The sequence below is a fragment of the Halyomorpha halys genome, unplaced genomic scaffold (assembly GCF_000696795.3).
Source record: "Halyomorpha halys isolate HHAL.00 unplaced genomic scaffold, Hhal_1.1 Scaffold918.1, whole genome shotgun sequence".
Taxonomy (NCBI): domain Eukaryota; kingdom Metazoa; phylum Arthropoda; class Insecta; order Hemiptera; family Pentatomidae; genus Halyomorpha; species Halyomorpha halys.
In genome coordinates, this window is record NW_027107889.1 from 605727 (window position 1) to 628503 (window position 22777).

The 22777-nt window shown below is 29.0% G+C and overlaps 1 protein-coding gene across 4 annotated transcripts in view; it reads left to right on the forward strand.

Moving 5' to 3' along the window:
* exd (extradenticle) overlaps nt 1-17295 on the forward strand; it is a 570859-nt gene extending 553564 nt beyond the window's left edge. The window contains exons 5-9 of one of the 4 annotated variants that reach the window (XM_067046257.1): nt 2048-2180; nt 2265-2361; nt 7754-7962; nt 8734-8778; nt 14681-17295. In XM_067046257.1, the coding sequence (XP_066902358.1) occupies nt 2048-2180; nt 2265-2361; nt 7754-7962; nt 8734-8778; nt 14681-14827 (631 nt within the window). In that variant the 3' untranslated portion in view covers nt 14828-17295. Of the gene's footprint in view, nt 1-2044; nt 2181-2264; nt 2362-7753; nt 7963-8733; nt 8797-14680 lie in introns of all 4 variants that reach the window. The other 3 variants (XM_067046256.1, XM_067046259.1, XM_067046258.1) reach the window with 3 other exon arrangements.
* Nucleotides 17296-22777: the final 5482 nt, after the last annotated feature.

A 22777-nucleotide genomic window follows, 5' to 3' on the forward strand; every position in this document is an offset into this window, starting at 1 on the left:
AAACAAAAGAAAAAACCTTTATTTCACCAAAATAATTTTTAATAAAAGTTAAGAGTTTGCTCTGCTATAAGCCATTGCATTTAAAAAATCGGGAAATAATAAGTTGTTTTTTTTTCTCCCTATCTTAAACTATGCTTTGAATGTTTTCTTTTCCCTCTCTTTTGAATAAAAATATTTCTTATAAAAAGTATAAAGTTTAAGAAGACATCGAGAAGGGGTTCCAGAGCCAGGGAGGGGGTGGGGACTGTTCCCATGGCAGCGGACTCCCCAGCGACCGTTCCAACCCCCGACCGATATAACATCACTGTCTCTCAAAATCTTTACGTCTACATTCTATAATATATAATATTTATTAGTACATACGTAAATATATAATACCACGTCTAACCTTTTATCCTTATTTATAGTACCGACGTATGTAACTTACGTTCGGAAATGTACATTTTGGAAGTTAATGCTGGTAGGAAGCTTATTAACTAGAAATACCTGTTAAAGTTAAAGGATAAAATCCCCTTATGTTCTAAGGATATCTGATGAATTTTAATGAATATATTCTTGTTATGTTAATTATATTATAATCGGTGGTGCATTCGTTAAAAAACAAATTAACTAACACTTGGAAAACAAAAACTACTATTTTTACTATTAATTGGAAAAACGTCTACTTCTAGAAATTATCAAAAATATTGGTATATTATACTTTTCTGTTAAATAAAAAAAAATGTAACAAACATATATATGTTCAATTAAAAAAAAAATGCATATTCATTATTATTATTTGGCATTAATTAAAAAACTTTATAGGTTTTTTTTTGTAAGATTATGCTGTGGCATTAAAACAAAAGCCGATAAATAAAAATGCATATACTCATAAATTAAAAATAACTTTGTTTTTTACTATTAATAGAAAAAACATTTATTTCGAAAAGTTGCCAATAAATATAGGTAGTTTCAAGCATAGTTTTCTTTAAAATAAAAAAATTTCAAATATAGACATCTTTAAGTTATTGTGAAAAAAAATTGTATATGTATGGTTTTTGACATTGATTGAAAATTACAAAAAAAAAAAAATTAGCTTTTCAAATAATGCATTTGATGAAGATTTTTTTATTGTTTTTTGAAGATTAATCTTTGAAATTTGTTTTTATCCACATCAAAGTGCATCGATTATTGTAAAGTCGCCTTCAATGAATTTTCGTAAGTAACATTAATTGAATGGCTCTCTGTTAGAAGAATTAACAATAAAATTTAACAAAAAGGGTTTTCCATCATAAAAAGATTTTTTCTGATAGGTGCTAGATATGAAGATAGCAATATATGAGTCCTTATTCTTGAACGAAGGCTGTCATGACATAAAATTGAAAAGAAAAATATTATCCCTGAACAGTTAGAAGAAGTTTTATTTAAAATGTTGATCTTGAATATAACGAAGTGCTTTGCGGGCTAGCATGAACTCCTTCATGCTCGGCGGGTTAGTATCTACTGAAAACTCAAGATGAGCTTCCTTATCAAAATTTAAGTACAAGAGTACATTTTCGCTTAATCACATAATAATATAAAATAAACAAGAGAAGCGATCGGGTTATACGAAACAATAAAAACAAGGCACGCTTAGGAAATTGTCTAAATACATCTTAAAAATTAAAAAAATATATTGAATTAAAATTATCAGCGAACTTATCTATTATGTATGTTTTGAATATTTTAAAGTCAATAATTTTTTTTTAAAAATCTGCTATGCTAATTGCCGCAAAATAAATAGTTGATAACTATTTTGTTCTCTCTTGACCGCAACCCTGACAATCTTCATAGTTTATAAATAAAAATACTTAAATATAACGAAGAAATTTTACAGATATATATTTTTGCATCATTATACTATTTATGGATCTATTACTATCTTGTGATATGTATTTATATTTTTGCATACTTTTTTTTTTTTATGTTGTTATATATTTTTGAAAAATATTTAGTCCAATTATAAATATTTTTCATTGATATTTTTGAAGAGAATTTTTAGGACGTTGTTTATTCTTTTGTTAAGGAGAAAAAGGCGAAACTTCAGTAAACAGGCGTCTGAAATCCTTAATGAATACTTCTACTCACACCTGAGCAACCCCTACCCATCGGAAGAGGCGAAGGAGGAGCTAGCGAGGAAGTGTAGCATAACCGTTTCACAGGTAACTTTAAATTATTAATTATTATATTGCGATATTATGTTTTATTATTATTGTAGCGTTTTATTAATGATTTCCTTTGTCCAGGTTTCGAATTGGTTCGGCAACAAGAGGATTAGGTACAAGAAGAACATAGGAAAGGCCCAAGAGGAAGCGAACCTCTACGCTGCCAAAAAAGCAGCAGGTGAGTCGTTTTACGATGACGATAGTCGCTTTGACTCGCCCTAATCATGGCCACCTAGATATATAAGGAGCCCCAATCGATTGTTTTTATATATAACACTTTGAATCTTCCTAATCATGGCCTCCTAGATAAAGTAAAACAAAATAATAATCCTACATATAGTAATGATATAAGGAGCCCGAACCGATTGCTTCATTTTGTTTTTATATACAACATTTTTGTTAATTTTTTTTTTTGTTTTCATGTATACTAATATGATTCTAATCAAAGATTTCAAATCGATTGTTATCATTGACACCTCATAAGAGCTTTTTTTTTTCTTTATTTTAAATAATTACTAAAGATTTTCTAAGAATAATTAAGGATAAAACTGTATACGATTTTGTGACTGTCGCCTGATCTTACGACTATTTTTTTAAATTGATAATTTTTCTCCCGCCTCATCATGATTTTGATGATAGAAGAGTGCGGTGTCATACGAATACTGTATACGACTCTATTATACTGATGATAGCTTTATTGATTAGAATGTTAGTGTTGATGAAGATTTCTTCAATATTTGTCTTATTGAATGTTAAATATGATATTTTTTAGTAAGAAAAATTAATAAAAGTTAGTGGAGAAATTGATTTGTTTTTTTTTTTTTTGTTTTTTAAATATTGTCATTGAACTTTTTATTGTAAAATTATTAGACTATATGAAATTTCTTGATAGTTTTTCGAAATGATTTTTTTAATCATTGCCTTAGTTTTTAAGTATTATTATAATTGTTATGTTACAATTAATTTGATGATTTCTGTGATTACAGAATTAAGTCTTATGATTAAATGTTTGTGATTAAAACAAATTGTGTATACCACTATTGAATCGATTTGTTGTTTAGCATTTCTTTTTTTTTCTTTTCATTTTTTTTATATTAGTTTTGTTGTATGTTATATTGTCATTAGGATTAAGGAAAAACATTGTACAATTTATTATAATCTTCTTTAATTCTTTTTTTTCTTATTGTTGTTTTGAAAATAGTGAAATGATAAGATGTAAACGATTTTGTAATCACTGTTATTTTTTTCAAATAAAATATTGAGACTCATTAAAAATTTTTGAGATAAAATTTCTTTTTTTTTCTTGTTTTTTTTTTGTTTATTTATTTTTATTTTATTTTTGTTTTTACCTTTGTTAGTACAATTTATAGAACTTATGAAGGGTATGTCCTTTTTGAAATTAATATCTTAAATACTACAATAAATGAAGAAAATTTGAGGTGAATATATACAAAAAATTTATAAGTTTTAAATAAAATACATAATGTTGAGTACATTATATGTACGTTAAAATATATATATCAAATCAAGTAAGTTTCTGGGTTGATATCAGTACTGCAAAGTTGATGACAATATTATACAAAATCAGGTTATGAATTTGAAAAAAAAAATTACTTATATAATAATAGTGGTTTTAGTTTTTATTATTTTTAAAATATGAAGAATAATGTGCATATGATTTATTATTAATATTATATTTGTAAAACTGTCATAAAAATAAGGTTGATTATATATTTAATAAAAAAAGGTGTACTTCACTTGTCTACTAGAAATACAGAAGACTTGAGGTAGTGATCATTTCATGATAGGCATGCAGCTGATTCATGGTTCCATACTTAATGCTGTCATGAGTCAAAATATTATTTAAAATTTATTCTTAAGGCATGTAAATTAATTTTAGAGTTCATTCTCAAAAGCTAAGGAAAAGCAAAATCAAAGCTTACTTCGTCCTAAAGATTTTGTAAGGAAAAAAAATCTACTTATTGTCAGAAATAGTTTCATAGATAGCACTTTTTCTTTTTCACTTTCGCTTACCTATAGATGGAATATATAGCAAGGGGAATAATTTCGGTAGCGCAAAATTTCCAATTTGAGTTTTCGACCAAATAGCCAAGTCTCTCAAAATGGTCTGTGTGTGAACAGCCTAGCTCAAAAAAGACAAGTATAAAACTGAAATTAAATATTTATGGTGCCTATATAGTCTGGAACGCCAATGCAACATTTGCGCCGAAATCGAGTAACCACTTAATAGAATCGATTTTTCACATTTTTTCGATTTTCTCCAAAATGGCTCTTACGATTTTGATTGAACTCTGTGAATGAAGTGTTATTTGATATCAAATAGTTCTTATCCTCATTGGAGTAATCTAATAGGGCTTAAATACAAAATTTTAAGGAGAAAAAAAGAAAAAGAAAATTACCTCATAAGCTGAGATCAACCTATTTTCACGATTACTATGCCTTTGTTATATCGTTATTGTTTAAAAGCATTTAAACTGTTGTATTTTTGACAAGAATGCAGATATATTAGTTTTTAAAATTCACAGTAACCTATAAATACGAAGTATCTCCGTAAATGAATAACAATTTTTTGTGTGAAATTGTACCACCCTGAAATGGTTTTTTAAATGTGAATTAGACATTTTCCTGTGCTGGAAACCCAACTGTGTTCGTCCCAACTCTCTTAAAGAGCATTGAAAATATTGAACGTGACGTCACTGTGAGCCATGATGAAATGAAGTAGAGCATTTTGGCGGTAAATTAAATCGTTCAAATTTCCGTCCTTTTATTTCTTGCGGTGAAGGTAAGAACGTCTTAACCGGGCATGTATCAGCGTCGAACCTTCAGGTTAAATATTTCTTTTATTATAACTTTTTTTATTTAAGGAAGTTGTTCTTCCCTTAAGGGTCGGTAAATATTTTTGTTTTTCGTACAAATCTAGCTATCGCGCGAGTCAACCATAAAAACACGCACATAAGTTCTACTTCCAGAACCAACACGAGAAAATACTATATTTTTCCGATCGCAGTTCCCTCTCTCAGGATAAGGATTAGAAGCTCATCCGGAGGTAAAATATATTTTTTTTCGATTTCCTCTTCATATATTTTATTTATTAAGCTAAAAGAGGAGATGAGTTTGGATTTATATTGGGCGATAGAAGGGAGAGAGATGTGACTTTTTGCGGGGAGGAAGGTGGTATATATATGAGGAGGTTTGGCGGTGACAGGCGGAATGGTCGGTCCTTATTCCTTAGGGGGGGCGAGCGACCAACAGGGGGGGGGGTATTAACATAATGTCCGGGTTTGCATTTATGAATTACAATTGTCTCTGCTTCATTAGCAGCCTGGATGGCGCCACTTGTGAACTCAGCCGGGTATTCATTGCTTTATATGAGTCAACTTCATCCTTATAACCACTTTAATCATCATTTTCAATTTTTTTCCCCTACTATTTGTCTTAATCCCTTAAAATGAGATCACAAAGGATGGATTATACCTGAGGTTACTTAAAATTAGGCATAGATTCTTTTATATATAATAGTTTTGTTTTTTCTACTATACTTTCATAGGCCCTGGTTGAATGAGGAGGTTCAAAATTTTTTATGAGCTTATGAATTTTAGGGGATAAAATATTTTAGGTTTCAGTTGGGGAAATTTTCAAACCAGGAAGCAAGGAAAAAATACTATTGCACCTATACCTTTTATAAATGAATGAAAAACCAAATATATACCCAGTTTTTAGTCAAATCTATTGGTGGCAGCATGCGCCATCACTCTTAAGCTTTATAGGATTATTTTCTTAGCAGAAAAATTCAATAGAAGAAGGGGGATACTGTAAATACCTCCTCATTCTCAAATGTCTAGTCACACCTCCTCAATGCCTTCTAATTGAGTTAGAGGATTGAAAATTTCTTTGTTAATCAAGTTGGTGTTAGAGAAATGTCCTTTGGGGGTATATATATATTTTTTCTTCATTTTTTTAAGGTGTTGTGGACCAATCAAATAATAAAAACTTGTTATATAGTTCATAGGGATATGGATTTTAGTATAGTATTTTAAGAATTGGATAGGTGATACAAATAGGAGTTAGAATTTAATTTAAAAAAAAAAAAAGTGTATTTTTTTCCATTTTGTTGAATATACATTGACACTGAAAGTCAACACCTATAAACTGTATCCATATAACATTTTATTTGTGCAACAAAAACCAATCAAGATAGCCAGTCAATTGCTTTCTTACCTTATAAAATAAAATATTTAGGGAACTCAAAGGTTCAACGCCAACCTCCTTCTAAATACCCAAGTTCAGCCTGAACGAAATCCTCACACTCTAAAAACATTTTCTTATGGTTGCAGAAAGGAATATCATAGTTTCAATTATTTATTTTAATTCAAGCTACTTAAGAAGAAAACTAAACTTCCTCTAGTCACAGACAAAAACAAAGTTCATTGCTGTAATAAAAATTATATTTATTCATTACAGAATCAGTTATAACTGATAAATGTAAAGTTTCTTGTTTCACTCTTCTCATTCCTCTTCTAAGTAGATACTTAGGGATCATTCTCTTAGTTGTGATTGTGATCTACTTAAAGTTGTAGTTTAAGGAATATTTAGTTATATGCCAAAATATGTTTGATTTTGAAAAATATGAGCAAACAGATAGAGTAAATTTCATCTTCCTTAACAAATTTCTTCTTTGTATCATGAGATAATTTAAGTAATTAATTTTACATTCATCTTACTCCATTATATTCATAAGAACCATCCTTTAACCTCAACATGCTAAGTAAAGAAAACTACTCAAAAATGTTACTTGAGTATCTATAGTATTTCCTTAGTGAATTCAACAGTTTCAAATTGCATTATGTGAAATTTATTTAGTGAAAAAGATTATAGAATAAAATTCAGCAAATATTTTAATTAAGTGCTACTAGGTAAGATGAACTTACGATGGTTCCATGCTACAACATACTTTTTTACATGCAATTATTTTTTTCCCATGAAAATGTCAGCATGGTTAATTTAATCATACTGCCTTAAATTGTTTTATAGAGGTGGCGTTATCAAATTTCCCAAGAACGAAATTGGAAGAAATTGAGGAAGATAACTTTATCAAACTGAGGAATCACAATACTTGAAAATTTATACTTTCAAGTGATTGAAATTATAATTCAAGAGTTAAAAAAAATAAATAAAAGTTTTTAGATAGTAATAATTAGATAAGTGGTGTCGAACTTTGTGCATAAACAACTCAGTGATAATATGATATTATAATTCTTAATTGTAAGTAACCAAAAAATTGTTTATCTATTGTTATTTGTAAATTGGCTTATGTAATTTAAATTCTCTAGAAAGTATCACAACTCAAAATTTTTGGAAAATGATTTGGATAATTGATTCTTTGATAACTTGTTATTAATCGTTATAATATGCATTTTTCACTGAGACAGATATTAGTGTCTTCTCAAGTTTGGAATTATATCCCAGTCTAGTCCAAAATTTTTTTATTAATATCTTTTGGACGCTTCAGTTTTTTTTTGTTTTTTTTTTGAGTTGTGATCCTTTTCTAGGAGATGGTCGATTTAACAAAAGAGAGAAACGAGATAGAACTAACAGAGATGCGTGTGTTGCAGCTGGTGCTTCCCCTTATAGCCTGGGCCCGGGATCAGGGGGCACAGCCACCCCGATGATGTCCCCCGCTCCCCCGCCGCAGGACTCGATGGGCTACTCGATAGGTATAAATGGCACGGACTACAGCTCACCTATGTCTGCTGCACAGGTATAGTAGATAGCACTACAACTTTTTTCGAGTTACAATATTGGTGATTCTGAAATAAAGGGCAACTTTCAGATCCCAGTCATAAACAAAAACTCAAAAAATAAAACAAATTTTGAAAGCATAAGCTACTATTAAAATTTTAATTTGAAATTATTAAAACTAATTGTGAATTTTAAGATCTGATTTCATAAGGATAGAGACAATCATATAAAAAAAAAAATTAAAGAAAAGGACTTCAGTCATATAAAATCCGAGATTTATTATTTTCATGACAGAGATAAGCTTAATAAAATCTGGGCTGATAATTATTTCTAAGTAAAATAGGTCTCGTATTGATTTTTAAAAAATCTTGTCTGTATTGCTATTTTAAATATTCAGTCTTGTAATTATATCAAACCACTGTTATTGTCAATTTATTATTAACCAATAAATAGTAAAATTAAAAGATATCTAGTTTCCTTTATTATTAAATTGATATTTTAGTAATAAATAAATAAACATTCATTCTGTATTTAAAAAAAAACAGTAAAAATAAAAAATCTTAAATAAGCATATTATTCGCAATTTTCAATTCATGTTTTATACTAAATATGAATGAAAAAATATTGTATTGAATTTATTATTTCATTAAGAAAAAACTAAACAATCTTTTGAACTTAATAAGTTTTATCCTGAAGAATACATAAATATTGAATAAGTTTTATTTAATATATATATTTTTTAATTTTAGTGTTAAGCCAACTCTAATGGAATACCATTACCATGTTTCAGACACCGTACTCGGACGGTAGCCTCGGCTATGAAGGGATGCATCAGGTGAGCGACTGATCTCAGGTGATATAACCCAGCTTCGTACACAAAACCTTTTTTTTTTTAAATCCATTTCCCTCTGTGAATCTTTCTGTAAAGCACTATAATCTAAATCAGAGTTGGGCCAAAATTAGCTATTAATTTCAACTATAGCTAATTTTTGCCGATTATTGTTCTCAATGCAATACTTATAGCCCCTCATAGCCCAGAAAGCTAACCTTTTAAAAAATGGATTTACAAAGATTTTTATTTTATATTAAAACTCGTTTTATCTTAACTCTTTGACCGTGGGAGCCCCCCTGGAAAACTAGAATTTTTTTCCTTTCAACCCAAATAAAGTATAAGTATCTATTTGTAATCATGGTGACTATTGCCATCACCTGCTGAATCTATGTATGAAATCAGCTGATACATGAATGTTTTGCAGGGTTTTTTAACTGAATTACTGAATTAGGTCTCTTGAGAGTTATTTTATATCACCACATTATCTATAAAATATTCAGACAACGTAAAAAAAAGACATTTAAGAAATGTTATTGGAAGTGTTTAAAATAAAAAAATTTGATAGTGTAAAAATCCTTTAACGAGGCGAAACCTTGAAAGATTGTAGCTAGTGGAAGCTAGGACAGTACTTAACACAGTTCGGGACAATCCAAGGTGAAAGGGAAGTGCTAGAGTTATCTCCACTACTTCGAGTGCAAGCTAGAAAAGTGACCTCCCTTAACGATAGCTTATTGTCATACATGCCCCCAAGCCACTATGTCGCTTGATGACATTGTGTTATCAACCACACTCAAAGTATTAAAAAAGTTAATGAAGAATTAACTACTAATAGTTTAGTTACATAGTAATTAAAAATGAATTATTATATAAAAAATAAAAATCTTTGAAATCCATTTTCTCAAGAGTTTTTGAGTACTACTAATTATTAGTATTGCATTGAGAGCATCATGCTACATACTAAAATAAAAAAAAATATAAGAACTTAAAAAATTATTTAATTTTTTTAATACAAAAAAGAAATAAAAAGAGCAAGATTCAGAGTGGGAAGTATTATCAATAGAATAGATTAGAATAAGTACTATACATTGATATTTATCACAGGCAATATTAAAGGTAATTTGAGTAGGCTTACTGCTTCATGAAATTCTAAAAATTGACCATTTTCTTAATTGCTTAGGGATTGCTTTATTATTTCTCCAAGTGTTCATTATTATTTGAAATTGATTAAAATTATAATTAATTAATAATAATAAAAATTGTTGATATTATGATATTGTTTCCACTCTTATTATATTTTAAATAACCTTGCATACCATATGATTGCTCTTTCATTTTCTGTTACTTAATGATGAACCTAAATAAAGTATCTATATAATATTTTTTTAAAAAATCTTGATAAAATAATTCAATATTGAATAAAACAACATTATTTAATTACTCTTTGAAATAAATTACATTATAAATAGTCTCAAAACTGAAATACAAACTAATATATGGTTCCCCACATTTTTCATGTAGTGTCATCTTTTACATCTCCCGTTAAGAAAATGTGTTATGTGTTGTTAAAATCTGATGGCTGTAATAAAATGTAAGCAGATAAATCCAAAGCACCCTCTTGGCATGATTGAGTGAAGTATCATTTTATTCCCCAAGAGATGAACTGTGATAGCTTGCGGTGAGACTTTGATGGCTTGAGGGGGAAAAAAAAGAAGAGGCGTCATCTGTTGGCCTTATTACTCCATAATAAGGCATTAGGGCTCCGTGTCAGCTCTATTTACGACAGCCACAAAGGGAGCCCGGTAGGAAGGTGGAAGGGTTTATTTTGGCAGGCACCGGTAATAGGCATTGAAGACCTCAAGGAAGCATAGGAGCGTTAAATCAACGTAAAGAGGCGGTATGGCCAGTAAAAGATGTCCGCTGGGGTTTACTAGCAGGGTAATGGAAAGCCAGCCCATCGTGGGGGAATAAAACTGGCCAGCGCAACTGTTTTAGTACCGGCCCCCCCTCCCCACTTCATCCCCCCTACCCAACCCCCTCAGTCCTACTACCCTCTCACCTCATTTTATTTTTAAGATCTCCTTCCTCCATCTTACCTTTATTACTGCCATCAAGGTCTGCTACAAAATTAATTCATAATAATTTTTTTATCTTATGATTTATTTAATTATATTTTTATCGATAATAATCATTTGTCTAATATTATTATAAATGATTATAAACTGTCTGATTTAATATCTACTTTAACATAATCTGAAAAAAAAAACAACTAAACAATAATAAAAATTTATTTGTTTCATTATATGACCTAGGCTTTCTTAAAGATTAAAATTGCCTAAAGGTCAAAAACTTAAATAACAATATACTGTTTTTAATACATATAATTTCTATCTTGGACTAATTAATTCAATTTTAATTTTTACCGAATGTTTGCTTTATATCATTAGAGATTTTTCTTTTATTAACTCTGGATTAACTGGCTCTCTTGTTATATATCAAACCATTAGACATAATAAAGGTTTTCTAGTACTTATTTTTTAATACTTATTAACTGCATCATTCTTTATAGTGTTATTTATTTTTTCAATTTGTGAATTGTTTTAATTTAACTATAATTAAAACAAGTCACAAATAAATAATTGAAATTTTTTAACATTAATTATGTGCTCAAAAATTTCAATTATTTATACTTGTCTTAATTATTATTATTTATAAAAAATATTAAAGGTCAAAAACTTATAATAAAAATCCAAGGTTTTGAATACACATATTTATTCTATTCTTAGACATTTTGATGATACTTTGTCTCCCTCTTCAGCATAATATAATTCACTGTTAAAAAACAATACATTATATATATAAATAATTTATCATAATATTTCAAATTATGAAGAAGACGGCAGTCATTTATTTATTTGGCAAATGGTCAGTGTTAATTATTTTATTTTGACCGCACCCCCCTCCTCCCTTTCCATCTTCTTCATAATTTAATACATTAAAATTATCAGTATAATGAAAAATTTTAATTTTTCATAAGAAAATAATGTTGCTTGATCAATGAGTTCTGCGGTAAAGGAAGAAAATGATTTCTGCTTCCTTTAGAGCATTAATTAGATCAATTTTTTTTTTATAAAAATTAAAATTTTATGCTGAAGAGGGAGACAAAGTATCACCAAAATGTCTAAGAATAGATAAAATATAAAAATAAAATATTAAAAACAATATATATTTATTCCAAAAACTTGGGATAATTTTTAATAAAATATAAAAATTGAAAAATAAATTATCATATGCTAATAATTTTAATGTATTAAATGTATTGCCTTTAAAACCAACAATGCATTATATTGTGCTAAAGAGGGAGACACAGTATCACTGAAATGTCCAAGAAAAAATAAAAATATATATTAAAAACAGTTTTTTTTTAATAAGTTTTTGACCTTTAGGTAATTATAATTTTTTTTTAAATAAAAATAAAAAAATTATGAGTAATTAAAATTTAAGAACACTAATTATGATGATAATAATCATTAAAAAAAATTAAAATATAAAGTACCAGTGATAATTAAAACAAGTCACAAATTTTAAAAAAATAATAAACAAAATAAAGAATAATGCAGTTAGTATAAAACCAGAGAGCCAATTAGTGCACAGATCATAAATGGCAAAATCTATGACATTAAACTTAAAATGCAGATGGTATGTATATTAATAAATTATGTTATTAAATTTAAAATAATTTAAAAAAAAAGCTATTTAACAGGAGCCACAAAAACAGTTAGTTTTCCTTACACCTGTCAATCTGGAGAGCCAGTTGAGTGTTCTACTGCATCTATCTAAAAGAATAAGCTAATTAACAAAAACTAAATACCAATGACAATAGAAAAGTTTCAGTTTTTAAAATCTGCTAATTAACCGATATATTCGGAATACCAAGCATCCCTCGATATATTTTGTCATGAATTACAAAAATTAAAGTTATAGTTATACTTAATGCAGATTGGAAATTCAAATTGCTTCTCTAAAAGAATAAAATATATATAAATAATAAAAATGTTGTGTGATGTGCGTATCACACAACTTTCTGTTACTACCCAAAGTATTGTGTGGATTGTAATTAAAATGTGCTCCTGTGGTAATTATAACTATTTTTTTGATTTTCAAAAAAAAAAATATCTAAAAATCAGTCAAGATGAAAATTATAAACAAATAATTTTTATTTTTCTAATGCTATAAAAATTTGTATTTTAGGGTTTCTTGAGGTGGGAGTAACTAATATAAATTTTGTACCTGAAAAGAATATGATAGTTTAACGAAGTCGTAATGGAATCGGGAAAGTTAGGTTGTTCTCGGCTTACCTTGTCCCAATCTTACTGTTTTTATTTTTTCTCCTTTAGTTATTAATAACATTCTTTAATATTTTGTATTTATCCATATTTTATTATTACTAATGATGAAGACTGTTTAATTTTTTCAAATAAACAAAATTAAATTTATTTTAGGGTAAGATTTTTTATAAAATCGCCATTTAAGCACTGTAAGACTATTTCAATGAGGATAAAACCTTGCTGTTATACATTGCTTGTTTTTGTCCCATGATTATAATATTAAATGACCAATGCTTCTTGTTCTACCGTGGATCAGTGTGAAGAACTGGATCCATAATCCTCGGTCCTGTAGCTGCTGGCTACGCCTATTCCAGTCAATTCCTCTCTTGTCTGAACTGCACCATCCCAAGTGTTTCTTAGTCTTCCTCTTGTCCTTACATTGAGTCCTGTTTCATATATTGTTTTTGCCATTATTTCCTCTTGCATTTTTTTTTTTTTTCTCATGGCCAAACCACCAGTCTATTTTCTTCTACGGTATGGTAGGCCGGTTCCACTAACATGTTACTACTTATTGTAGTATTCCTGACTTTATCCCTTAATGTTTTCCCCTCTATTCTCCTCAGATATCTCAATTCTATTGCTTGGATTTGGCTTCTGTGTCTTGAGGTAGTAGCTTAATCAATCAGGTGATAAATATAATCTTATTACCTACTTTTTTTGTTACTCCCGTCTTTCCCAGAGAACCAGCCTTGAGTGAAGGAAGCATTTTCTGGCCTATTTTATTATTTTTTGAACTTTTCATCTAACTGGTCGTTTTCGTCAAGGTGGCCCCTCAGTATTTCAAATTTCTAGTGTGCTCAGCTCCTCTCCCTTCAGTCGTATTATTCAGTCTCCTCTTTCTTCCTCCCTGCCTATTCTTATTACTTTAATTTTACTTGTGTCAATTTTATCAATACTGTCATACCATAATGCTAACATATCAATGACCAATGCTATCATGTAAAATAACCATGTTTTAAAGAAAAAACAAAATATACTGTCCAACAGTAATCAATAATAATACATCATGATATAACAACCCTTAGGGTCATTTTTATCGTCTTCAAAAAAGAATTAATTTTTAAAATTTATTTTTCCTTAATGATCAGTTCCTTAAGAATTATCTATGTTAATATCATATTTATTTGTTTCCCTCTTTGATCTTTTAATATTACATTAATGTTTTCTTTCCTGCCTTCAGGTCATAATAAAAAGTCAATATTATTTATATATTTAAATGTTTCAGGGACACTTGTTCCCTTCCTCAGCATTAGCAATTTTACTATATTTTTTATAAGTTTAGGTTCCAGCCACATGGGATTAATAAATGCATTTTAACCAAATTCGTTCACCTAGATAGTTTGTCTCATTATGTTAGGGATTTACGAAACGCCAAATATACGAATTAAACTCTTGTATATTTATTATGATCTGAAGATAAGAAAGAAAATTAATACAATAAGTAATTATATTATTTAGAAATAATATATAGTGGTAATGATTCAATATATCTAACCTTATTGTTATTTTTGCCTTGGCAGGGGAGCGGTAAGACGTCCGGCTCTCCGCCACTTGTGCGGGGGGAGGGGTGGAACCCACCGAGGGAGCAGATCCCAGACTTCCAGCCTCTCCACCCTGAAGATAGTGGGGACTCGTCGGACATCGACATCAAGCGACCCAAGATATAAGTTACCCTCCGCAAGCGCGCAGTTCAGTATTAAACGAAGCGCGAAGAGCAAAACGAATGAAGGTGACAATAAAAGGAGGAAGGAGCTTGGTGTAACAGTACCCTTCTGCTGCCCCCTCGAGGGTATAGGACCCCTACTCGATTGTGATACAGCTATTGTTTATATTTATAGGATTTAAGTGTTATGTTAAAAAAAAAATGTTTAGTTCTCTCTTATTGCGTATTTTAACTTTCAATTTCCTCATTGTGTTCATTAAATTAAACTTGTTTTTTTTTTCTTGTTGTATGATTATTATAAATAAGGGAGAATTATATTCTATGTATACCGAGGGTACTACACCACCAGAGGGGGCATTGTGCATTTGTATAAAATTGAGGATATACGTGTAAAGTTGTAATTGTAATTGAATTTTGTAGATGATTTGTTTATATACATTTGGTGGAGGTGATTGTAAATTATAAATAACTCCCCCTCCTTGTTTTCATTGATTCAGTATATACGCATTTCTTTTTATTTGTTTGTTTAAATTTTTTTTTAAGAACAATTAAAAGTGAAATTACCAATGAAAAGTCATATGGACTAAAATAATGTATAACAGAGACTCTTTTGTATGTTATTGTTTTATTTTTTATTGACACCAGTCGATAAAGCAATATCAGACGATTGTGTCTGTATTTTAGCGAATATACGAACGAATCATTTTCCATTTGTGTATATTTATGTTCCGATGATAGTTATAAATAAATTGATAGTGTTATATTACCTTATTATCTAGCTTTATGTCTAATGTACAGAGAGCTTAAACAAGTATACGTACATAAATACACATCATATTTAGTAAATAAGCAAACCTTGTGGTCATCGGAGTCAGTCTCCTGCTTCGTATACGAAGTTAAAATTTAAGTATTAAAATATCTAATAAAATTTCAATGGCCTCGTTAAAAAAAAAGTTTTTTCAAACATTGCTTATTTTATTTTTAGACATTATATGCACAATCTTTGTATGCCTTTTAACTATTATATACTCTAGCTATTTAAGTCGACTTTATTAAAGAGTTGGCAAAATGTGGTTGTTCCTAAAAAGCAATCCGCAGTGATTATGATTGATATACCAGGATTCTCTACGATCCACAAAACGTATGTATACGATTTTATAAAAAAAATAAAAACAAAATGTAATACATTATAACAATATTGTTATTCTAATACGTATAAGGTAGTGTAATTTGAACATTTTTTAGCATATATACCTAGGCGACAGAGTTTGTGTGATTACTAACAATTAGTTAAAACTATGTGTAATGTGTTTGGCCAGTAAGCGTGGAATACGGAAAAATTAAAGCATGTTCACAAAATACAAAATGAGTAAATAAATATATATCTATATATTATATATATAATATATATATAAGAATTTCATGTAAATATTTTTTTTTTAATAAATACAAAGGTGCATAATATTTACTTGTTCGATATTTCTGGATATGCTTGAATTTTGCGAGTGGTGCCTATGTATTTCGGGGGTGAATGTGAAACAATTTTTGGATACACGTATACCATTGCAAATGTGATCGGATTACTTTCTCTAGCTTTAATGGTTTCTGCTCACAATTAGCAGTTTTAAATAATAACGGGCTGTAGTATTTTCACTTTCCAATTTTATTTTATCAACTTTAATTTTGTATCCGGTAAAACAGGCAAAATTATTTTTTACTATTCGTCTCTCACTCAGGTAATGTAACTTTCAATCGAGGTATTTTTTCATCAAACAGTGTGGTTTTGTATAAATCATATATTTATCGAAATACCAAAGATAAAAATATGATTTGAGCTGACGACTCTGTCTGTCGATCTTGTATACAATCAAGCATAGGCATTTAAAACAAAAAATTAAAAAAAAAAATTTAAAAAGAATCGGCATAGCGGCTTAAATGTTTAGATTCGCGATGTACAAGTTTTAGAATTGGAATTTTTATCTGATAGTCCCCCTTAGCACATTAGGCATAGATATTTTAAAAAAAAATAAAAAAATACGACTTGCCCACGTTAATAATTTATTGTAAGTTTTTAATTTTAAGGCATTATAATTAGTGATGTATGATTGGATGTGTGTTGAGCGCGGTTAAACCTATCTGTTGCTCTAAACCTGTCTAGATGAACTGAGTTCCACTCGAAAATAATAATTAAATGTATTGTTTTAATTTGTGATTAGGAAACAAATAGGTTTAACTTAAGCTTAGGTTATACTATTTATGTGCAAAACAATGCAGTAATGCATGTCAAGTATACGGAGTACGGTTGTAACTCAGAGCTATTTTTCATTCTGTGTATGTAAATTTTAGTGAGTAAAGTTATATAAAAGTTTACAGCACGCAGAGAAATCACATTCATTGCAACAAGTTTAGTTTATCATCTCTATGTTCTGTAATACTAAAATTTTAAAATTATAATCATTGATGTTGAATATACTAATAGTCTTCTTGTTTACAAAACCTATTGTCCAATACCTTTCCTTAGCCGCTGAGTATATATTTTTGTTTTTATCGATTGAAATTTCAGATTTGCCATAGATATTAATATACTATCTTTGGCTTGAAGCTACAGAAAGCAATGTTCACTTTTAATGTTTTTTTAATTTTCAAAATGAAAATTGTTCGCCAATGTTCTACAAATCAAGAAAAAAAAATTATACAGTAGTAAATTGATTTTGTGACAAGATGAAAAAAAGGGAAGTGGTGGAGGAGGAAGGGACAACACTAGTCAATTCTAGCAAGAAAATTTTTGTTTTAATAGGAGAGTAGGAGTTAAAAGGAGCTTAATATTCTTGGCAATGCTGGTCTGATCGAGTGAACTGCTGTTACTTCACATTCCCCTATTATTATTATGGCACTACAGCCAACCAATTGCCATGATCTCTTGCTCTTTCACTCCATCTATCAGCATTTATCTGCCTCAGATCCTCCTCCACATTGTCCAACGATCTGATCCGGAGATATCCCCTTTTCTGCTTTCCCATATAGCATCTTCTTGGGTATTCTTTGATCAGGCATCCTCTCTACGCATTTTATGTGTGCTCTCTTAAGGTACATGTACTGAAAAAACTAGTCAGACTGATAAAAATCACACTAATAAATACTCCTTGCCAATTTTATTTTTGAAATTCATTTTTTTGTCATGAATTTGGGCATTAGTAGTTATAGCTCCAAGCCACAGAGCGACAGTCCAGTAAAATTGCAAGTTAACTTAGTAGTGCAGAACTGTTTAAAAAAGAAGATGGTGAAAATTTTACCACCTCCTGCTGATACATAGACTTAATATGGCTATTAGTATTAATATCCATAAAGTAAAGTATTCGGTATATAATTAAAATTTGCTTCCATTTTTAGAGCAGAGAAATGTATATACAGTTAGTTTAGTTAGTAATGAAAACAACTAAAATTTAGTTGATTAAAAAGCGATTACTTTTTTTAATGAGGGATTTTTCCTTTAATTTAAACTAGAAAACAAATTCTGATTTGTAAAGAATCATGTCAAATATCATATAAAAAATAAAGTAGTTTCGGCTGTTTTATTTTTTCAATGCAGAACCATCAAAAAAATGTTTTATCAAAATTAGTGAGGATATACCATGCACTTGACTTGTTATTATTAAAATTTAAAAAATATATATAAATGGAACAAGTTTCAGTAAAGATACAGTGTACTAGATTTTGTATTTAGGAAAATACAAAATACAATTATATTTTTATTTAGGAAAAGGTTAGAGAAATTGTTGCAATCTTGAAAAATTTTGAATCTGAGTTTTTAACAGAAATACACATTTTAAGGATTGACTAAATCAGTTAATTGAAACAAACTACCAATTGTAGAAATAAAATAAATTGTATCCAATTTAAGTCTCAAAACACTCTTTATTTCTTTAAAAGTTCAACGTTTCGGCCAATATGGTGATACGCGAGGAAAATCTTAAATACAAAATTTACTCTCACATCAATAATCGTTTTTAAAGCTATTCTGCCTAACTCACCAATTTCAGTCAAAATTACCCTATTTTGTCATTCTTCATGTAATATTAAAACCTTTAATTACAATCAATTTAACACTATTATACTTCAAGACAAATATTATTGTGATAACAATGTATAATAGTGTTAGATTGTAATTAAAAATTTTAATATTAATGCGAAGAATGACAAAATAGGACAATTTTGACTGAAGCTGGTGACCTGGGCAGAATAGCCTGCATAAAGTGTTTAAATTATTTATGTAAGATGTAAATTTGTATTCAGGATTGTCTTTGAGGATGGCCGAAATGTTGGACGTTTAAGGAAATAAAGAGTATTTTGAGACTTAAATTGAATATAATTTATTTTATTTAAGCAATAATAAATAGCCAATGTCAAGAAAGTGAAAAGATTATATATAAATCAATTTTATTTTAAGGTTCCTTACATAGGGGGTCGGTCATGGTGAGGGAGTGAAAAAAAGATCTTTATAATTTTATATATATACTACTTACAAATCTATTTTAGAGGTCGAATATGGCCTCCATAGTAGAACAAAAAGAGCGGAATAGTTCATATTTTTTTCAAAAGACTTGAACTCACATTAGAGCTTGAAAATGGACCAGATAAAGTTTCAGATGACCCAAATATGTCATTATGGAGCAATGATATATTATATCTAGTTATAAATAATTACATAATCCTTCAATTTTACAACAATATTTTGACTGGGAGAGAGTCCGGTAAGTAAAATTCGCAAAATAGCATTCTACGATATAAATTTTAATAATTTACAAATAAAAACTGAAATTCTCTTACAAATACACAACCATATATATCTGACGAACTAAGCCTAGAAAAATGTTTTCACAATCCTCTAAAAACGAACATCACAATTTTTATCACCCTGACTAGTTTTTTCGGTACGCCTACCTTTACGATAGCTTTTAAAAGTCCAATTCTTTCTATACAGTCACATATCAATATGATAGGCATACACAACCGCTTTAAATATGCAATTTCAGTTCCATACAACTTTTTTTTGTTTTTAAGAAAATCTGTTCACGCCCGCACATACACACAGATCATTTCCTTAAACAATGTATTTCCGTTGAAAACTCAAATTCAAAATTTTTCACGATTGTAATACTTCTTCTTACCTTATGTTTCATATATATATATAAATGAACAAAAACTAATTGTTCATAACAAAAGATCTATATAAAATTACAAGAGTCTTACAAATATTATTTCTAAAGAAAATTATAAAATGATGCATACATATTGCTGCAGCTATATCTTAAAAATGAAGAGAAAGCGAGTTATTCCAAATTGACCAAGAAAAAAACAGACGAAAAGGATACACACTAGTAATGCTGATCAGAACTAGTTAATTATATATAATTACGGTATTAAGTAATTATTCCATTAAAACAAAGAAAAAAACATAACTGGCAACTGGAGATAAAGAAGGACTATTAGAAATAATTTAGGTCAACAGAGAGTTGAGCAACCATATAACTTTGTAATAGCCAAGAGTAATGATTTCCGTTTTAACCACGGTTTCATAACGCTATTGGGTCTCTTGAATAAAAATTAACACATGCTTATACTTTGTGTTTTATAAGTCTCTACTTACAACCACTTGAATAAAATACCACTCACTCTTCACTGAAGTTGAAGTGTTTACTTGAAGAAATAAGTAAACCTTAAATTTATCACTAAATATTCATTCGCAAGTATTTACTAATAGTTTTCCTGATGATCTCTTATTTTCAATTGAATAAAGATAAGTAATAAATACCTTTAGAGATGAAGGAACTTACTTGAATTTTTTAAGGTCACTATTATGCAGAATTTTAGTTTTTAATTAAAATTTCTGGCTTCAAATCTACTTATGGCTGACTTGAAATCTGGCTAGATTAAATTGTTCTAGTAAAAGAAGCTTTGGAAGTGCTGCTGTTGATAAAACCTCAGTCTCTTTTGTTTCAAGCCTCCTAATTTTTTTTTCTGAATTATTTTAGCGTGCCCGCCAAAATTATTTTCATTTGAAGTAGACTTGATATACCTTATTTAGTATATTGTCATTTATTGGTTCAATTCCAATTGCTTGGGCTCCAGGATTTTTTTTTTTTTTTAATTGGATAGTGATTGGAATCCAAGAGTTCTTTGTACCAGTTCTGCAGCTTGATTTTCTTGTTCCGGGTTATATTTTGGTCACTTTTGTTTTTCAAATATGTCTTCATATTACCATCACTGAAGATTTGTCTGCATTTTTCATTAATTATTCTCTAATTCCCTTCCAGGCTTGATCTTTTGCCTGTATGATTCCTGGCATCACAGACTGATTTAGCACCATTGCACAATATGATAATAATTTTACATGAAGATTTAATTCTTTAGCTCCCGCATTAAGCTGGAATTTCTTCTTAACCCGATGGCATAATTATATTGTAATTACACCCATAGGTAAGAAAAGACTAAAATAGAAGTTTGCTTTGAGACAAATGAAGAGAACTAATGGGGATTACAGAGCAGGCAGGCTGCAACATGTCATCTAGGCTCATGTTTACTGAATGTATAAGCAAATACTTATTCTTTAGATGGTTTTAACAGTATTTACTTTAAAGTAAAATATGGCTCTTATTCGATTGAAAACAAGTAATTGCTTATACTTAAAAGAAAACACTTGAAAGTATTTGCTTATTTTTTTTCAATAGACCCATTGACTTATTTATCATTAATCATTCTCTCTCAACAAAAAAACATATATTTAATTAATTATTAATTAATTAATTCCTAACACAAACCTTTTTTACTAAGCTATTACAAAAATACAACATTTCCCAAAATTTGGTACAGGTAACAAGTGCACTTCCATGTAATAAACCAGGCTTTACTACATGTAAAAATAAAAAGTAAGAATCGTTTTTTTAAAGTCATTTCAGTGTTTGGACTTTAGGTTTTAATTAATAACTTTAAGTTATGTAATCATTTAAATGTACTTGTTCATGTGAATACATAAAACTATTTATATTGGAAGAAGATAGTTAGTTGACTGTATGAAGTAAATTGTAGGAAGATAATCCGAGTGGCGGTCAGTAAAGGTATCAAATAGTAGTAGAAAACTATTTATTGTTAACCTATGTTTTGCCCCAGTTTGCAGGGCTGTCAGATTGAAACAAATATCACAACTGGTTTCGATCTAACAGCCCAGACAAAGCCCTGCAAAGTGGGGTGAAACGTTAGTTAACAATAAATAGTTTTCTTCTACTATTTTGATACCTTTATTGACCACCAACCACCTGGACTATCTTCCTACAATATAAAACTATTTAATATAGTTTCCTTAATTTTCAAATTTTTTATAACTTAATAACTTATCTGTCCAGAAGCTTAAATTTCTCTTTCAATATCTCTTCCAATATTCAGCTATCCATTTCTGTTAGAAGGATATCCGTTGCTGAATGATTTTAATTCTAGGCTAGGACATATAAATATTGTCCGTAGCGGGGGGTGTCTATTGGATAACTGTCTGTCGGGAGAGATTTTACTGCATAGGCAATGTTTTTTTTTTTTTTTAGACAAGGATTGTGTAATAATTAATAGTTATATAATATAAATCGTTGCATACAAGATTATTATTCATTTCTTATTAATTTTTAATTTCATTTTTGTTCAATAATGCAATACTCGTTGAAAATTAAACTATTGAACAAATATTAGAAAGGAAGATGAACATTAATGCATAAATTGACCAGTTTTTTCTTAAGTAAATATTAATTTCCTACAGGCTTACTATAAGACTAACCTCCTTTTATTACTCATGGATATAATGCATATAAAAAGTTAATAATTTGATTGTACAATATCCTTTTTAAAATTTTATTTAACTTAGCCCTCTAATACCTAAAAATTTAATTTATTTTTTTAAACTTTCCCCATT